The 19,371-nt window shown below is 37.0% G+C and overlaps 1 protein-coding gene across 1 annotated transcript in view; it reads left to right on the forward strand.

Moving 5' to 3' along the window:
- CMSS1 (cms1 ribosomal small subunit homolog) overlaps nucleotides 1–19,371 on the forward strand; it is a 380,184-nt gene that overhangs the window by 341,763 nt on the left and 19,050 nt on the right. The window contains exon 2 of the mRNA XM_042955247.1: nucleotides 5,216–5,304. Within this exon, the coding sequence (XP_042811181.1) occupies nucleotides 5,216–5,304 (89 nt within the window). The remainder of the gene's footprint in view (nucleotides 1–5,215; nucleotides 5,305–19,371) is intronic.

Genomic DNA, 19,371 nt, shown 5'->3' on the forward strand with positions numbered 1-19,371 from the left:
CCTTTACCCACATTCCCCCAATAGTAACAAATTGCAAAGCTATATGTATATGTAAATTGTAACAACAAAGATTTTGAGACTGATTCAGTTGAGATACAGAACATTTCCATCCCCACAAGAATCCTTCTTCTGTTGCTCTCTTGTAGCCATACCTAATCCCCCCTCCCCCAACCCTACTCCTTCCTTAACTCCTTGAGACCACTATTCTGTTCTCCATTTCTAGAATTTTGTCATTTCGAGAATGATGTATACATGGAATCACACAGTGTGTAACCTTTGGGGCTTGGCTTTTTTCAGTAAGCATAATTCTCTGGAAATTTATCTTAGGTTTTATGTATTAATAGTTTATTTCTTTTTATTGTTGATTAGTATTCTATAGTATGCATATATCACAGTTTGTCTAACCAGTCACCTATTGAAGGACATCTGGGTTTTTTTCTAGTTTGGGGCTATTATAAATAATAAATAAAGTTGCTGTAACATTTCTGGACAATTTGTTGTTTAAACTTAAGTTTTTGTTTCTCTGGGATAAGTGCCCAGGAGTGCAATTGCTGTGTTGTATAGTAGTTGCATGTCTCATGTTTTTGGTTGTTGTTGATAGAGCTCAAGTGGGGGAAGCACAGAGAGAGAGACAGGGGGAGAAGAATCCCAAGCAGGGGAATTCATGGGCTCCATTTCACATGGGAGATGGGGCTCCATTTCACAACTGGGATTTTGTAACCTGAACCAAAATCAAGAGTCGGATACTTAACCAACAGAGAAACCCAGGCCCCTGTATGTTTAAGGAACTGCCAAACTTTTTTCCATTTGCGGAATGAAGTGGCTGTGCTATTTTCCATTCCCACTTGCAGTGAATGAAAATCCAGTTTGTCCGCATCCTCATCAGCATTTGGTGTTGACGCTGTTTTTAATGTTAGCCATTGGTAGATTTGTACTGATATTTTGTGGCTTTAATTAGCATTTCTGTAGTGGTTAATGATATGGAACATATCTTCCTGTACTTATTTACTTTTCAGTGAAATGTCTGTTCATGTCTTTTGCCATTTCCTAATTCTGTTGCCTAGTTTTTTAGTGTCCAATTTTGAGAATTCTTTATTTTGTCTAGATACTGGTCTGTCCTTTGTTAGACATGTGGTTTGCAAATATTTCTCCCACTCGGTACCCTGTTTTTCTACCCCCTTAACATGGTCTTTGCCAAGCAGAAGTTTTCGATTTTGGTAAAGTCTAACTTATCTATTATCCCTTTTATTGATTGTACTTTCAGTGTCAAAACTAAGAACTTTGCCTAACCCTAGATCCTAAAGATTTCTCCTTTTTTTCTAAAGGTTTTATAGTTTTACATTTTACCTTTACATTTGTGATCCATTTTTGAGGTAAATTTTGTATAAGGTGTAAAACTTAGGTAAGTCTTCATTTTTTTGCCTATGGATTTTTTCCCCAATTTGTTGAAAAGGTTACTTTTCCTCTCTTGAATTGCTGCTGTTAAAAATCAATTGGGTAGGGGTGCCTGCGTGGCTCAGTCTGCTGAACATCCAACTCTTGATTTCAGAGAGAGAGGGAGAGAGAATTCCAAGCAGGTTCTGCTGACAGTGCAGAGCCTGATGGTGGGTTCTGTCCCATGAACCATGAGATCATGACCTGAGGCAAAATCAAGAGTCAGATGCTTAACTGACTGAGCCACCCAGGCACCTCTATTTAGGTCTTCTTTGATTTCTTCCATTGGTGTTTTGTAGTCTTCGGCATGCATGTCCCGTACATGTTCTGTTAAATTTACACCTAAGTATTTTAAGTTTTTTTCAGCAATTGTAAACGGCATTGCATTTTTAATTTTTGTGTTCATGTTTGTTGCTTAATATATAGAAATAAAATTTTTACATGTTTATCTTTTATTCTACAGCTTAGCTAAACTCCCTTATTACTTCTAGCACAGTTTGGGGGTAGACTTTTTTTAGATTTCTTGGGATTTTCTATGTAAACAATCATGTCATTTGCAAATGGGGACAGTTTGTCTTCCTTTCTGACGTATATGCCTTTCCTTTCCTTTCTTGCCTTATTGCACTGATGAAAAGTTCTAGCACTATGTTGAATAATTCCGGTCAGAACAGACATCTATGCCTTGTTCCCAATCAGGGAGAAAGCATTCTGCCTTTCATTATTAAGTATAATGTATACTGTAAGTCTTTTATACATGGTGTTTATCAATTCCTTTTAAATTTGTTGATGTCTTATGGCCTAGAATATGCTGTATCTTAGGCTATGTTCCACAACACTTGAAAAGACTATGTTCTGTTGAGTGGAGTATTGAGTACAAATGTTGATCAGATCCTATCGGTTAATTGTTGTCACTTCATTCTTCTATATTCTTGCTGATTTTATGTTTAGTAATTCACTCATTTTTTGAAAGAGAACTCTTGAAGTTTGCCACTGAACTATACTTTTGTCTATTTCTTCTTTCATTTCTATCAGTTTTTCCTTCCTGCATTTCCTTCCTGTATGTGGTGCATACACATTAAGGATTGCTATATCTCCTTGATACAGCCACACTTTTATCATTACAGAATGGTAATTTTTCTCTTTCTGTGGTAATTTCTTTACTCTGAAGCCACTCATCTGATATTAATATACCCACTCTGCTTTCTTTTGATCAGTATTTCTATGTTACATTTTTCCCATCATTTTGCTTTCAACTTGTATATCTTATTACATTTGAGGAAAGTTTCTTGTAAATGGCATATTTTTTAATCTATTCTGTCGATCTCTATCTTTAAATTTGCATTTTTAGGCCATTTACATTTATGTAATTATTGATATGTAAGGATTAAATCTTCAATTTTATTCTGTTTTTTTTTTTTATCTGTTTGCTGTTTTTAGTTTCTCTATTTTCTCTTTCCTTTTTGTTCCTTGAACATTTTCAAAATTCTATTTTTATTTATTTATGTGTTTTTGAGTGTATCCCTTTGTATAGCTTTTTTAGTGGTTGTTAAAACCACTAGGGTGAGTGTGACCTTGTTACCACTTTGCCATATGGAAAGTGCTGACACTTTACCAGGCCTCCTCTAATACCATCCTAGTGGGGAGGGAGAGGTGCACTTCATTACTGCCCAGAGGAAGTGGAATTCAAGGCTCACCGTATGGTCTCTATTGATACTGCAATGGTGGTGGTAGTGATGGGAGGAGGGAACAGGGGTTTGTTACTACCCTTAAGGGATGAAAATCCCTTTAGGGTTTCATTCCCTGCTTGACCATCTCTGATAACACCCTGGTGGAAAGTGGAGGAGGTATTGGGGTACCTCATTACGGCTTGGCAAGAGTGGAAGTCTAGGCTCCCCACTCAGCCTTTGCTGATGTGGGCGGAGCCAGTTTGGTTTTTTTGTTTGTTTGGTTGGGTTTTTTTGGTGGTGTTTGGAGTCAAATAGTTATTGTCTAAACATTTTCCGTCTTACTGTGTTTTCTTTTTCCTGGTCATTTTGTTAAATAGAACAGATGTTTGGTAGGGCTTTTTTTGTCTGCTCCCATTGGCATTTCCAAGTTGCTGGCTTATTTAGCTCCAAGCCTGAGATAATGAGGCAAAAAGAAAACCCAGAAAACTAACTACTGTGATGTCATTTATACCCCAAAGTCCCAAAGTGCCTTCTTCTCTCTACTTTTAGACTTTCTATGTTTGTTTTATACATAATGTCCAGGAGTTTTAGCTGTACTTAGCAGGAGGAAGAGTGAAAAATACTACTATTCCTACTATTACTATCTTTCCAGAAGCAGAAGTTCTATAAATGCTATTAATGCCAACGTAATCACTCATTTAGAAGCCCTATTAATCTTCTACCTGCTAATACTCTATGGGTAGAATCCTTTTTTTCATGCTATACAGCTAATTAGAAATATGTGTCTTCACTTCTCTGTAAAAACAAAACCAATAGGAGATCTATATCTGTATCTTTTTCTATCTATATCTGTCCATATATAAAATAAGAAATTGACCTGTGCGGTCGTTGAGGCCAGCAAGTCCCAACATCTGTACTGTGAAGTGGCCAGCTGAAACCCAGGTTCCAATCCTGGTCAGAAGGCCTGAGAACTAAGAGAGCTGATGGTGTAGTTCTAGTCTGAAAGCTGACAGGCTCTAGATGCAGAAGGAACTGATACTTCAGTTCAAGTCCAAAGGCAGAAAAAATTCTTACTCAGCAGAAGGTCAGCCTTTTTGTTCTACTCAGACCTTCATCTAATGAGGTCCACCCACATTAGGGAAGGCAATCTGCTTTATTCAGTCTACCATTCAAAGATTAATCTCATCCCAAAAATCCTCATAGAAACACCCAGAATAATGTTTGACCAAATATCTGGGTACCCCATGGCCCAATCAAGTTGTCATATGAAACTAACCACCATAATATGCAAACATTTAAAAGCTTAGGACTACCAGATTGGTTAATTTGAACTTAAATATGAATTCTAACCAAGGTTGCTCACAAATTCACATTTTGGCTTGACTTTGAGATACATAGAGAAATTCAAAGAAAGTGAGTAAAACCTTTCAAAGATTCAAAAAATGTGTTTAAAGAGAGCAACTGCTAAAATCTGGAATGCAGTATGGCATTATGGGAAATGAGAAATTTATAGTTGCTGTGTTTCTTCAGTAGAGCTTTATAAACAGGGAAACTGTTAAAACTTACATTTTTCATGACTCTTAGAGTAAGAATTAATTTTTCCCATTGTCAAAAGATTTGAAATATTCAAAATAAGTATTTCTCATGGTCTATAATACTTTTGTCACAGTCTCTTAACATTCCCCCGGGGCCAGTGCCAAGGTATCTAGAGCTGCTGGTTTTCAGGGCAGGCAATATCGCTTGCAGAGAAGACTTTGGACTCAAATAGATCTGGGTGTGAGACCTGGGGCAAATTGCTTTACCCCTCTAAACAGCAACTTTCTTATCTGAATATGACATGTTTAATATCTGTAAGATCAGTATAAGTGCTCCATAAGTAAACATTTTCAAATCTTAGGCATCTGGATAGTCTGCACTTTTGCAGTTTTATGGAAAATACTGATATCTTGGTGTTTAAATCTCTACATTTTGGATCATTTCCTTGAATTCAGCTTCTTAGAATTATTGAGTCAATGATAGAAACTTCTAGAAAGGGAGTACCAAGATTGCACTAGCAATGGGAAAGAGAGAGAGAGAGAGATGCTTTTCTAATTGTTAAACTTTATATTTCCTAGAGGCATCAGATGGTGAAGGAAGAGGAGACACAGAAATGATGCAGCAGGAGACAGCTCCAGTTCCGGCTCTGTCAAAGAAAACCAGACAGGTGACCGTACTGTGGGAGAGTCACAACTGTTGGATTCTAGAATCATCTTCTACCCCTCTACAGCATTCCCTGTTCTTTAACATCAGTTAGTGGGGTTTGAGGAAGCCTAGATCTTCTTTGCCTTTGTAAGCACCCATGTTTTCATTAATTATAAACCAGCAAGGTCTATTTTTCCCCCTAAATTTTTTTTATAATATAAATATATTTTACAATAATGGTATCTTAGATTCTTGTACCACATGTTTACCAAAAATCCAGTATTACTTTTTTTGGTACAGTTCCTAGGAAAAGACAAATAGCATAAAGACATGCAAGATTACCCTGCACACCAGTGCATGATTACAGTACCATGCCATGCTGCCAGCAGGTCCCAGGGTCTCATGTCTACCTAGCATTATGGTCCATTGTATGAATATTTATCAAGGGATTTCTGCCTTCAATATTACCAAAAGTGGCCTTTTGATATATTTCGCTCCCTGGATTTATGACCTTTTATTTCCTTTTTAATCTTCCTATTGGCCACTCACATCCATTTGCAGCTTTTTCACATTATGTGTCTCTCAAACCGGATTGGTAACCATGTGTGATTTTTTTCTTAAATTTTTTAATGTTTATTTATTTTTGAGAGAGAGAGACAGAGTGCCAGCAGGAGAGGGGCTGAGAGAGAGATGAAGACAGAATCTGAAGCAGGCTCCAGGCTCTGAGCTGTCAGCACAGAGCCCAACATGGGGCTCAATCCCACAAACCATGAGATCATGACCTGAGCTGAAGTCAACACATAACCTACTGAGCCACCCAGGTGCCCCAACTATGTGGGATTTTTTTAAAGGATTATCTACTATCAAACTAAAATTATCATCTTCTTCACAGTAATGATTTGTGGTCTTATTGTAAGTGGCCCTAAACTCATTCCATGAGAGGGTGACTCTACCCAGTTTGTAACCAGGCTCAGATAATTGTGGGAAGCAGTTTAGCATACTGGTGACCTACCTCCAATCTGTGAGATATTGAGCAAGTTACACTCTCTGTGCCTCAGTCTTCTTATTGGTAAAATGATGATAATAAATATATTTTCCTCACAGAGTTGCAGTAGAGATTAAATAACTAATACTTGTTAAGTACTTCAAACAGTGGTTGGCAAAGAGTAAACACCAAAGTGATCATTATTATAGTGAATAACACTTCATCTTTTTTATTTTGTTATTTTTTTCTTTGAGGGATGGGAGAATATGGAAAGATATGCATATTTAATATGTATCATCTTGGTTTTCTCTCCAGCCATTAAATATTTTGCTCCAAGGTCCTATATCAGGTTTTGGTTTTTTTTTTCTTTTTGCTGTTATTTTATCTTACTTTTTAAAAAATTTTTTTCTTATGTTTATTTATTTTTGAAGGAGAGAGAAACAGAATGTGAGGGGGGAGGGGGGAGAGAGAGGGAGACACAGAATTCAAAGCAGGCTCTAGGCTCTGAGCTGTCAGTGCAAAGCCCGACATGGGGCTCGAACCTATAAACCACGAGATCATGACCTGAGCCAAAGTCAGAGGCTTAACCAACTGAGCCACCCAGGAGCCCCATTTTATCTTACTTTTTTAATTCAACTATAATTAACATAGAGTGTTATATTAGTTTCATGTGTACAATATAATAATTCAAAAATTCAATGCATTATTCACTGCTCACCATGATAAGTGTACTCGTAATCCTCTTCACCTATTTTACCCATTCCTCCACCCACCTCTCCTTTGGCAATCACCAGTTTGTTCTCTGTAGTTAAGAGTTTGTTTTCTGGTTTGTCTCTTTTTTCCCCTTTGTTCCTTTGTTTTGTTTCTTACATTCTACATATGAGTGAAATCATATGGTATTGTTCTTTCTCTGACTGACTTACTTCACTTAGCATTATACCCTATAGGTTCATTCATGTTGTTACAAATGGTAAGACTTAATTCTTTTTTATGGCTGAGTAATATTCGTGTGTGTGTGTGTGTGTGTGTGTGTGTGTGTGTGTGTATCACACCTTCTTTTTCCACTCATCTATGGGTGGACACTTGGGTTGCTTCCATATGTTGGCTATTGTACATAATGCAGCAGTGAACATAGTGGTTCATGTATCTTTTTGAATTAGTGTTTTTGTTTTCTTTGGATAAATACCCAGTAGTGGAATTACTAAATCTTATGGTAATTCTGCTTTTACTTTTTGGAGGAACATCCATACTATTTTTCACAGTGGCTGTACCAGCTTACATTCTTACCAACAGTGCGGGAAGAGGGTTCCTTTTTCTTTACATCTTCATCAACACTTGTTACTTCTTGTGTGTTTTATTTTAGCCATTCTGACAGGTGTGAGGTGATATCTCATTATGGTTTTGATTTACATTTTCTTGATGATTAGTGACGTTGAGCATCTTTTCATGTGTCTGTTGACCATCTGTATGTCTACTTTGGAAAAATGTCCTCTGCTCATTTTTGCTTGGATTATTTGGAGGTTTTGGTGTTGGATTGTGTAGGTTCTTTACATATTTTGAATATGAACTCTTTTTTTGGTGTATCATTTGCAAACATCTATCATTCAGTAGGTTGTCTTTTTGTTTTGTTGATGATTTCCTTCTCTGTGCAAAAGCCTTTTTATTTTGGTGTAGTCCCAATAGTTTGATTTTGCTTTTGTTTCCCTAGCCAAAGAAGACATATCTAGAAACATGTTTCTATAGCTGATGTCAAAGAGATTCTGCCTTTTTTTTCTTTCCCTCTAGGAATTTTGTGCTTTCAAGTCTTACATTTAAGTCTTTAATCCATTTTGAGTTTATTTTTGTGGAGTATAAATAAGTGGTCCATTGGAGTAAAAAAGTGGTCCAATATTATTCTTTTTCATGTGTATCGCTAATTACATAGCTGTCCAGTTTTCCCAACACCATTTGTTAAGGAGACTATCATTTTCACATTGTATATTCTTGCCTCCTTTGTTGTAGATTAATTGGATAAAAGCATAGGTTTTTTCTGGGCTCTCTATTCTGTTCCATTGATCTTTGTGTCTGTTTTTGTGCCAGTACCATACTCTTTTGATTACCATAACTGCGTAGTGTATCTTGAGATCTGGGATTGCAATACTCCCCATTTTTTTCTTCTTTTTCAAGATTGCTATGGGTATTCAGGGTCTTTTGTGGTACCACACAAATTTTAAGATTATTTGTTCTAGTTTTGTGGAAAATGTTGTTGATATTTTCATAGGGATTGCATTAAATCTGTAGATTGCTTGGGGAAATTAATGGAAATTTTAACAATATTGGTTCTCCCATTCCATGAATATGGAATATGTTACCACTTGTTTGTGTCATCTTCAATTCTTTGATCAGTGTTTCATAGTTTTCAGAGGACAAGTCTTTCACCTTCCTGGTTAAGTTTATTCCTGGGTGTTTTATTATTTTTGGTGCAATTATAAGTGGGATTGTTTTCTTAATTTCTCTTCCTGCTTCTTTATTATTAGTGTATAGAAATGCAAAAAAATACTATTTATATTAATTTTGTATCCTATGACTTTTGGTGGAGTCTTCAAGATTCTCTGTATATAGTATCATGATATCTGCAAATAGTGAAAGTTTTCTTACCAATTTGAATGCCTTTTATTTATTTTTCCTTGTCCAATTGCTGTGGCTAGGACTTCCAGTACTATGTTGAATAGAATTGGTGAGAGTGAGCATCCTTGTCTTGTTCCTGGTCTTAGAGGAAAAGTTCCCAGTTTTTCATGATTGAGTATAATGTTAGATGTGGGCTTTTCATATCTGGGCTTTATTATGTAGAGAGGTATGTTCCCTCTAAACCCACTTTGTTGAGAGTTTTTATCATGAATGGATGTTGTACTTTGTCAAACACTTTTTATGCATCCACTGAAATGATCATATGCTTTTTATCTTTCTCTTGTTGATGTAATATATCACATTGATTGACTTGATAATATTCAACCACCCTTGCATTCCAGGAATAAATCCCACTTGATTGTGGTGATTTTTTTTTTTAATTTTTTTTTTCAACGTTTTTTATTTATTTTTGGGACAGAGAGAGACAGAGCATGAACGGGGGAGGGGCAGAGAGAGAGGGAGACACAGAATCGGAAACAGGCTCCAGGCTCTGAGCCATCAGCCCAGAGCCTGATGCGGGGCTCGAACTCACGGACCACGAGATCGTGACCTGGCTGAAGTCGGACGCTTAACCGACTGCGCCACCCAGGCGCCCCGTGGTGATTTTTTTTTGATGTACTGTTGGATTTGGTTTGCTAATATTTTGTTGAGGATTCTTGTATCAATGTTCATCGGAGATATTGGCCTACGTGTCTCTTTTTTTGTGTATCTTTATCTGGTTTTGGTATGTGGGTAATGCTGGACTCATAGAATGAATTTGGAAGCATTCCTTCCTCTTCTAGTTTTTGGAATAGTTTGAGAAGAAAAGGTATTAACTCTTCTTTAAATGTTTGATAGAATTCACCTGTGAAGTTGTCTGGTCCGAGACTTTTGTTTGTTGGGAATTTTTCTATTACTGATTTAATTTCATTGCTGTTCAGTCTGTTCGAATTTTCCATTTCTTCCTGATTTACTTTTGGGAAATTATATGTTTCTAGGAATTTATCCATTTCTTCTACATTGTCCCAGTTGTTGGCATAGAATTTTTGAGAATATTCTCTTATGATCCTTTGTATTTCTCTGGTGTCTGTTGTTATTTCACCTCTTATTTCTGACTTGATTTGTGTCTTCTCATTTTTGATGAGTCTGAGTAATGGTTTATCAGTTTTGTTGATCTTTTCAAATAACTAGCCTCGGGTTCATTGATCCATTTTGCTGTTTTTTTAGTCTTTATTTCATTTATTTCTGACCTAGTCTTTATAATGTATTTTCTTCTATTGGCTTTGGGCTTTGTTTGTTCTTTTTATAACTTCTTTAGGTCTAAGGTTAGGTTGTTTATTTGAGATTTTTCTTGCTTCTTGAGGTAAGCTTGTATTGCTATAAACTTCCCTCCTCAGTGCTTTGCTCCATCCCAAAGATTTTGGATGGTTGTGTTTTCACTTTCATTTGTCTCCCTGTATTTTTTTTTACTTCCTCTTTGATTTCTTGGTTGACTCATTCATTGTTTAGTAGCATGTTACATAACCTTCATGTATTTGTGGGTTTTCCCACATTTTTTCTTGTGATTAATTTCTAGTTTCATACCATTTTAATCAGAAAAGATGCATAATATGATTTTAATCTTTCTTTGGCATTTTCTGCATTCATTGCGCTGATATGGCTGCTATCTGGATGTAGCCATGGGACAAAGTGAGCTTAGGATCCTCCTACTCTGCCATCTTCCCAGACTCTCCCCTCAGGTTTAGTTTTAACTATTCCTTCAGAGGCCTACGGGCTAACATCCTTAGCCTTTTCATTTATTTCACCAAGGTGGAGTTTAATTTTACCTTGGCTTATCCCATTGACCACACCATATTCATGCTTCTTTGACCTTTGCCTCTGTAGTGCCTACCTACAGAACTTGTTTCCAAATATCTTTCTTTAGACTCCATTGACTTTCTTTTTCCTTTCTTTCTTGATTTTCTTCTTGCTTGTTTCTCACTTTTTCAGGACTCAGTGCAGAAAGACTAAATTTGCCCAAGCCTCTACCTTTACTTCTTTTTATTGTCTTTTTAGCCACTTTACTAAATTTCCACCTTTTATTTTAGCTCCTTCTTCCTTGACTCTTCTTTTCCCACAACTATTAAGTTAGGTAAATGGCAGAGAATCATAGGAAGAACAAGGAAAAATGGGAGAGGAGAAAGTGAAATACATTCTCCATTTCTGTGAGCATTCATCTATCTTTTGTCAACCTAGGTTTTAACAATAATAAAGATCACTTATTGAGCACTCACTATAGGCACTGTGCAAGATACCATGACTCAGATGATACTGTAAAGTAAGGGGTACCCTGTGCCCTATGAGATAGGGGGTACCCCATTTTACAAATTACCTGGGACTCACAGAGATGGGTTCTGGGAGTCATGCCCCACTTGTCTGGCTGTGAGCCAGGTGCTGAGGATGCTGCTGCTACCATCTCCCTTTTCACCTGTCCTTTCTCTTTCAATTTAGGAAAATCAGATTTACCATGTCCTCATATGCTTTCTTGGCCACATGCCATTGCTATTTTCTGCCAAGAAAAAAGAATTATGAAAGTTTAAGATTGTACTGCCCATTTTAACCACCTTTCTCTTGCTCTAATTTCTTTCACTACCAAATTACTTTAAAGAATCCAAGTCTTAGACTGACAGAATGCCCTATCCCCTTTCTCTATGTCTATCCTCATTTCTCTGGCCAGAGAACTCACAGGGAAATCTTCTTGTGCCCTCTGCCTCATATGAGTGCTCTTCATCTAGCTCCTGGTTCCCCCACCAAGCTGTATACCTCCAGGACAGAGTTTAACTGTGCATCTCCACAGCACCTAGCACAGAACCTCACCCAAAATTGACACTTATTATTTGTGAAATGAAAGAAAAGGTGCCTATACCAAGATCCTAGTTTTCTCACCACTCTTCCAATCTCAGCTCATTGTGTCTCTACTTGTGAGCCATCTGCTATCTGCAGAAGTAGGTGACCCAATGTCCCTCTTCCAGCCCCTTCCTTGAAAGACTCTCCCACTTTGACATTCAGAGCTGGAATCCCTCCTCTGCCACCCCTGACTGCCCAAACAGTCCCTCTGGCTCCTCTCTGGGTTCCCCATGCTCTCTCTCCAGCTACTCTTCTCCCTCTGGAAATCATCACACTATCACAAGGATGACCTTCTTATGGATAGGCTGTCCTTTCTTGAATCCTTCTATAGTTGCTTCTGTACATAGGGCTTAAGTCTCCAATCAGTTCATAAGCACCTTGGGGGCCAAGGTTTCTTTTGTGTTCACTGTAGTACCTATCACAGTGCTAGGCACTGGACTCATTTGGCAGTTGTAACAGAGTATTTGTTTTTTAATAGTAATTATTACATTCCTCCCCTGGGTCAAAACAAAAGAAAAAATAAATTCTTTTGTGCTATGTTTAAGTTTTGAATTTTTTTTCAAATTTGCTTAGTTGCTTTACTGTTCTTTAGGCTTTTTTTATACTTGTATAGGAACTTCCTGGCATTATGCTGCCAGCTGTAATATACATTTAGGCTTAAATATCACCAGGTAAGAGTGTCTGTTGAGTTAGATCATGTTCCCTCCTTTGCCATCCCTGGGCCTCACATTCCTCTTACTGAGTCCATGCCTCCCATCTGTCCAGTATTTCCAGCAGTAGATTTATAACTTTATAAAAGTTTTTTACCCATGCAACTACATCATCTCTAGCAACCATTTCACATCTAAATAATCATCCTTGGCCTCCTTAATAATGTTAGTATAAAGATTTGCCAACACTTCTTTTTTTCCAGATATTGCTTCCAAAAAAATGATGAATTTCCTTACTTCTAGAGATTGCATCATCCTCTTCCCTCCTCAACATCAGTCACTTCAGAGCCAGCCCTAGTGACTTTGTAATTATGGTTCCCAGAATATAATTCCTTATGAGGGGTTTTGTGACTTTTCATAGATGCCTCCATGATGTCAGCCGCCATGGTTCCATAACCCATCCTCTCTCCCTCAAAGACCACATTTTTTTTAACAGTAGCCTAATCTGTTTATCTCCTCAGATCATAAAGGACTCCTCAGTAAGAGTACTTATCCCTTTCCCTCTCTATTCATCTTTCTCACTGTTGTATTTTCTTAATATTTACTTATTTGAGCATTGATAATTTCATATCTCTCCCACTCTTCATCTTCAAGATTATTCTTGACTATTTTAAAAGAGGACTATGTCCTATCCACCCAATGATTTACCTTCTTCCTTGCAACTGTCTCAATTCTTTTCCTCTTTGTATTAATCTACTATTGCCTAACAAATTACCACAGAAGTTAATAGCTTAAAACAGAAAAATAAATTATATCAGAGTTTCTGATATCCCACAGGCATGGCTTAGCTCAGTCTCTCTGGCTATCCATCTCTTATCAGGTGCCAGTCAGATTGCGGGCTGGAGTTGAAGGGCTTGACCTCCTTATTGGTAAGCCTCAATTCCTGACCATGTGAGCCTCTGCACAGGGCTACCGCAGAACATTGCCACTGGCTTCCCTCAGGCTAAGTGACCCAAGCAGAAGCAAGCAAGAGCACTCAACACAGAAACCAGTCTTTTTTATGTTATATTTGATCTCAGAGCTGACCTCTAATCCCTTCTACCTTATTCTGTTAGAATCAAGTCAGTAATTCAAAAAGTGGGAATGAAGACCTGGAGATAGTGATCACCAGTAGCTCTCCTGGAATCTACCCTCTGGCCTCAGTGATTTATATCCCTCCCATATGCAAAATGTATTCACTCCTCACAAAGAAAGCAAAAGCCCTCTCCCTTTACAGCTTAAGCTCAGTGCCTAGAATTTCATTGTCTAAATCAGGTGCAGGGACATTTAAGGGTCCTTGGGTTTAGTTCCCTAAATAAGGCTTCTTAAGAACATTTCTTCTCAACCTATTAAACTAAGGAAATACAGGCATAGAATAACCTTTATAGGCATTTCTATTCAAGTAGTTGACACAGGGGTCATTGGTCCAGAGCATTTGAAAATGTTGGGAGTTTCTTTATTAAGTTTTAAGGCCCAGGTTCCTTAGGTTCTTCCATGGTTCTCAGCTCTGCTTTTGGGTATCTTTGTGTTGCCCTCTGAGTCATCCTTCCACCTTTTCTTTTAAAATGAAAGCTAGCATAGATTTGCAATGGAAAAGCTCTTTCGGCCTTCTTGACGGTGGAATTCTGAGGGTTTAAAGACCTCGCCTCATTTTATTCCGTCTCTCAGCTTCTCAACTCAAACTACACTTATTTCTGAATATATAACTCCTTTAAGAATTTTGTGAGTCTTCTGTGGTTCTTCTTGGGTTTACTTGATTGGGCAGAAGTCACACCCACAAATCTTTTCAAAATAAACTTTTCTCAATCTTGGGCCCCTGTTGAGAGAATTGAGGGACAGTAACTCTTAAGCTTCCTAGAGGCATGTTTGAGATGATCTGTGAGATACATCTTTGATTTCTTTAAAGAGATCTTACGAGACTGAATAGTACTCTGAGGTACCACCTTTGTTCTTTTTTTTTTTTAATTTTTATTTTATTTATTTATTTATTTTTTAAATATATGAAATTTATTGTCAAATTGGTTTGGTACCACCTTTGTTCTTTCTGAGGTCTTAACAAATGGATTTGCACTCCTATACCTTGACTTCTTTGATAGTCCTTCTTTCAATTTAATTTCTTCCTTCGAATTTTACTGTAAGCCACAAGAAGAAATTAGGTGACACATTCAATGCTATTTGGATCTCCTTTGCTGGATTACCCATAGTATTGGACACATTTTCTATTTTCCACATAGCTGCAGACAACACTACTTTGTGCCACTAAACTTTGTATGACTACATAACTTTGTATGACTCCAGTTTCCAATAAGATTTTCCTCCCTATCTATCTATCTATTTATAAGTAGGCTCCACACTGGGCATGGAGCCCAACACAGGGCTCAAACTCACAACTCTGAGTTCAAGACCCGAGCTGAGATCAAGAGATGCACCCTTAACTGACCGAGCCACCTAAGTGGCCCAGATTTTCCTCACTTTCTGCAGGCCTACACTCTCAGTGTCCTCAAAGTCCAAATTTTACAGGCAATGTGTTCGGAAACACTATTCATCCATTCAGTCACCTGAGTTTTGACACATTTCAAAGTAATTAACAAAATCAGTACACTCCTCCCAGACACTTCAGCATGCATATCATTAACTGAAGTTCAGTATTGAAAGATCTTCTTTTTTTCCTTTCAAGGTAAAGTTAACATACAGTAAAATGCAAATGTCAAAGGTATCATTCACAGAGTTTTGACAAATTCATACAATTTTGTAACAAAACCCCCTACAGATTATCATCACCTCAAAATCCTCCCACACCACCTCCATATCACTATTCCACAGTCCATGCCCCAGGACCAACCACTGTTCTGATGTCATGTAAGTGAAATCATATAGCATATGCTCTTTTGGTCAAAGCTTCTTTTATTTGGTACAGTGTTTTTTAGATTCATCCATGCTGATGCATGGTGTTTCATTTTTCTTATTGCTGAGTACATTAGTCTGCTAGGGCTGCCATAGCAAAATACCACAGACTGGGTGACTTAAACAACAGAAATTTATTTCTCACAGCTCTGAAGCCTGGAAACCCAAGATCAAAGCGTCAACAGGTTTGGTTTCTCCTGAGGCCCCTCTCCTTGGCTTGCAGATGATCACCTTCTCACTGTGTCCTCACATGCTCTTTCCTCTGTGAGTGTCTCTTCCTCCTCATATAAAGACACCAGTCCTACTGGATTAGGATCCTACCTTAGGACCTCCTTTAACTTTATTACCTCTTTAAAGTGAATGTCTCCAAATACAGTCACATTGGGTATTAGGGCTTCAAAATTTGAATGGGAGGGAGGTGGGTAAAATTCATTTCATAACATTTCAAAATATTAAATTATATGAATACCCCACAGTTTATTTTTCCTTTTTTTTTTTTAATGTTTATTGATTTTTGAGAGAGAGAGAGCACAAGGAGGGGAGGGGCAGAAAGACAGAGAGAGACACAGAATCTAAAGCAGGCTCTGAGCTGTCATCACAGAGCTAGACACAGGGCTCAAACCCACAAACTGTGAGATCATGACCTGAGCTGAAGTCAGATGCTTAACCGACTGAGCCACCCAGGCACCTCTGTTTTTCTATTGATGGATACCTGGGGCTACTTCCTATTTGGGACTATTATGAATAAATCTGCCACAAACATTCATATACAAGTATTTTTCTGAATGTATATTTTTATTTCTCTTAAGTAAATATATAGGAGTAGAATTGCTGAATCATGTTTAGTTTTCTAAAAACCGACCGACTTTTTTTCCAAAACCAATGTATCGTTTTTGTATTCCCACCATCCTATATATTTGGAATTATCACTCTTTTAATTTTGGACATTTTGATGGGTGTGTACCAAATAACTTTGACCAAACCCAAAAGAAACTAAAACAGCAGTTCTAAATTTGGTTTTAATTTTTACAGTGAACGTGCTTGTTTTTGTTGTAAAATGGTAATTATTATTTTTTTTATTTTTACCAAAGTGATAAGCAAACACTATTAAAAGTCTTTCATAAAAAAGCAGCATCACCTTTCCTACTCTTATCCTAGGTCTTTCTTCAGAGGCAACTACCCTCAGCTTTTAGCTGTTTTCCTTATTTGCTAACATATAGTTTATACTGCTGGTTTTTTCATTTATATCAGCTCCTGACATGATCTTTTAATTTCCTGAGGTAGCATATGAGGACACATCTCTGCCATCTACCCCATACTCCCTCTCTAATTGTTAATTCCCCTGCTAACACAATATCAAATTGTGGTTAAAACCATTGTCATTATCTCACAGTTATGACCATGGAACTACCGTTTCAGTGCTGAGAGGGAAAAGACTATAATCATTCCTCCTTTCTTATATATACAACTCTTTGTTTTCATGGCATTGATATTTACCTCATTTCTTCATTTGCCCAGCTTGTTGTGTTCCTACTGTTAATTGTTTCCATATATTCCAATATGTTTTCCACATGTCCATGAATATTTTCCATATGCTCAAATAGATCACTCATTGTTCTTTCCTGCAGACCTCTATACTCCTATTCCACTCTGAATAGGTTATTCTCTTGGTCTGGTGAGCAATTGAGATTTGTCTTTACTGCCCCTTCAACACTGTCCTGGATTAATTTCTTTATTTGCTGAATCCCATATCTTTCTCTTTTTTTGATTTAGCCCTTTATCTTGCTAGAATACAGCTTTTAGTATCTATGGGTAGGAAGTCCATTTTTTGAGACCTTAAATACCTGAAAATACCTTTATTTTACTCTTAACTTGTCTGATAGTTTGGCTGGGTATAAAAGTCTAATTTGCAAATAAATTTTCCTCGTAATTTTGAAGGCATTCTTCCATTAAGCCCTAGCATCCATTATTGCTGTTGCAGAATTTGACACAATTCTTTTTCTGGATTCTTTGTATTTTGTATGTTATTGTTTCTCTTTTTGGAAAATTGTAGTCTTTTGTTTGTCCATAATGATCTGAAATTTCACATTGATGCTCCTTAGTGTGGGTATCTTTCATATACATAATATATATACGTAATGGGTTTTCAATTTAGTTTCATGTACTAGAAAGTTTCCTTCAGTTCTGGAAAGTTCTTCCTGCATTATTTCTTTGAGCACTCCTTCTTCACTGTTTTATGTGGTCCCTTTTTCTGTAATACCTTTTACTGGGATGTTGAATCTCTTGGACTGATTCTCCATCTAATTTTCTTACCATTTTTCATCTTTCTGGAAGATTTCCTTTATCTTCAAGACTTCCTCCTACATTTTTATTCCATATTTCTTATTTATTTTCTTTTTTTGTTTCATGGCAGCAAATTCTTCCCTTAGGTGTCTGAGAATATTAATTATAATTATTTTGAACTTTTTATCTTTTGTTTATTTGCTCTTAATGTGGACACTTAACTGTGTATTCATATTGAAAAGAGATACACTAAAAAATTTACAGAATATTTTTGTGCATAAGTGAGGCCTGTTGATTAGTGGACTTCAGAGTAAGTTAACAGGATAGCAAGCTGTATTTACTATGCTCTTCCCCAAATGTCACTCTCTTTTGGCATTTCTCACAGGCCATTTTATTTTTCCAGAGAAAAGTTCAGTAGTCTCTTGCATACAATATGTAAGTCTGGCTCAAGACATTCCAAAAAAGGGACAGGAAAAGGAAGTGAGTCTCAACTTCTGTCCTATCTTCCCTGTGCCAAATTTCTTTGTGCTCTTCTTCTCTCCAGAGAATAAACCTTCAGTCTGCTGCCAGAAAGAGCAAGATGAGAGGAAGCAGTAATCGGATAGTTGCTTGGCTGTCTGGGCAGGAGATATAGCCCAGTGGGAGGCAGGAATGAGGCTAATCATTCTAAATATAAACTTTCAACCAATGTCCTTCTTTTAAACCCTCACTCTCTATACTACCTTGTGCTTCCAACTACTGAACTTTCTCAGAGTCCAATAAGCCAAACAACCTCCCCTGTTGTTAGCTTTCACCTCTGCAGAAACCTAAGGGCTAGCTCTGTCTTTCTGCTAATTACTTCTATCCACTTTCAACGATTTTCCATTTTCCAAAATGTTGTTGAAATCTCTCTACTACTGTTGTGCTCTCCCAATTTCATGGTCTTCATAAATTTATACACTTTTCAGTTTCCTTACTTCTGGTTTAGTGGCATTTTTGAGGCTGATTTGTCATGTTTAACCAGAAGTGTCATTCTTAAAGGATATAATTTTTGACACTTTAAGGAACTGAAAATATGCCTCACATGCTTCACTTAAAGATTAATTTTTTCATATGTATTTCTAAATATTTAAACTATATATTTAAGCTACATTTTTAAAAAATCACTAGATTTCATATGAAGAAATGGCATTACTTACCAACTGTCAAAGACATATACTGTTGAAACTGGTTTCCAGAAGTGGTTAGTTAGTCTGGCCTGAGTCTTGTGTGTCTTTTTACCTAGTCCCTCTGAGGGTAAACATCAGTATTTCTAAGGCAGCTGGTTAAATTTAGGAATTTTTAATACAATGGGCTTGTACTTATTCATAAAGCCACCTCATCTCTGTGGAAATTGACCATCAATTTGGCTTCTTCATTAGTGCCCAACATCAACCACATAAGGTGACTGCTCCCAGAAAACAAATAGTATAGTGCATTTCCTTTAGGATGATCTAAGAATTTGAACCTAACATTTAAACCTGACACAGTATGTTAACTAAAGCAGTTCATCAGTCATTTTTCTTTTTTCCTGTGCATGATTTGGAATTAAGTTTTTATTTTTTCTTCCAGAATTGGACAGTCCATATCCTTATAACCGAGCTTATTTCCAGACTTAATTTATGTCATGCTAGAGTTAATTAGCTTTGTAAATCTAGCATAAATACAACCCATCACA

This window comes from Panthera leo, chromosome C2 (assembly GCF_018350215.1).
Source record: "Panthera leo isolate Ple1 chromosome C2, P.leo_Ple1_pat1.1, whole genome shotgun sequence".
Taxonomy (NCBI): domain Eukaryota; kingdom Metazoa; phylum Chordata; class Mammalia; order Carnivora; family Felidae; genus Panthera; species Panthera leo.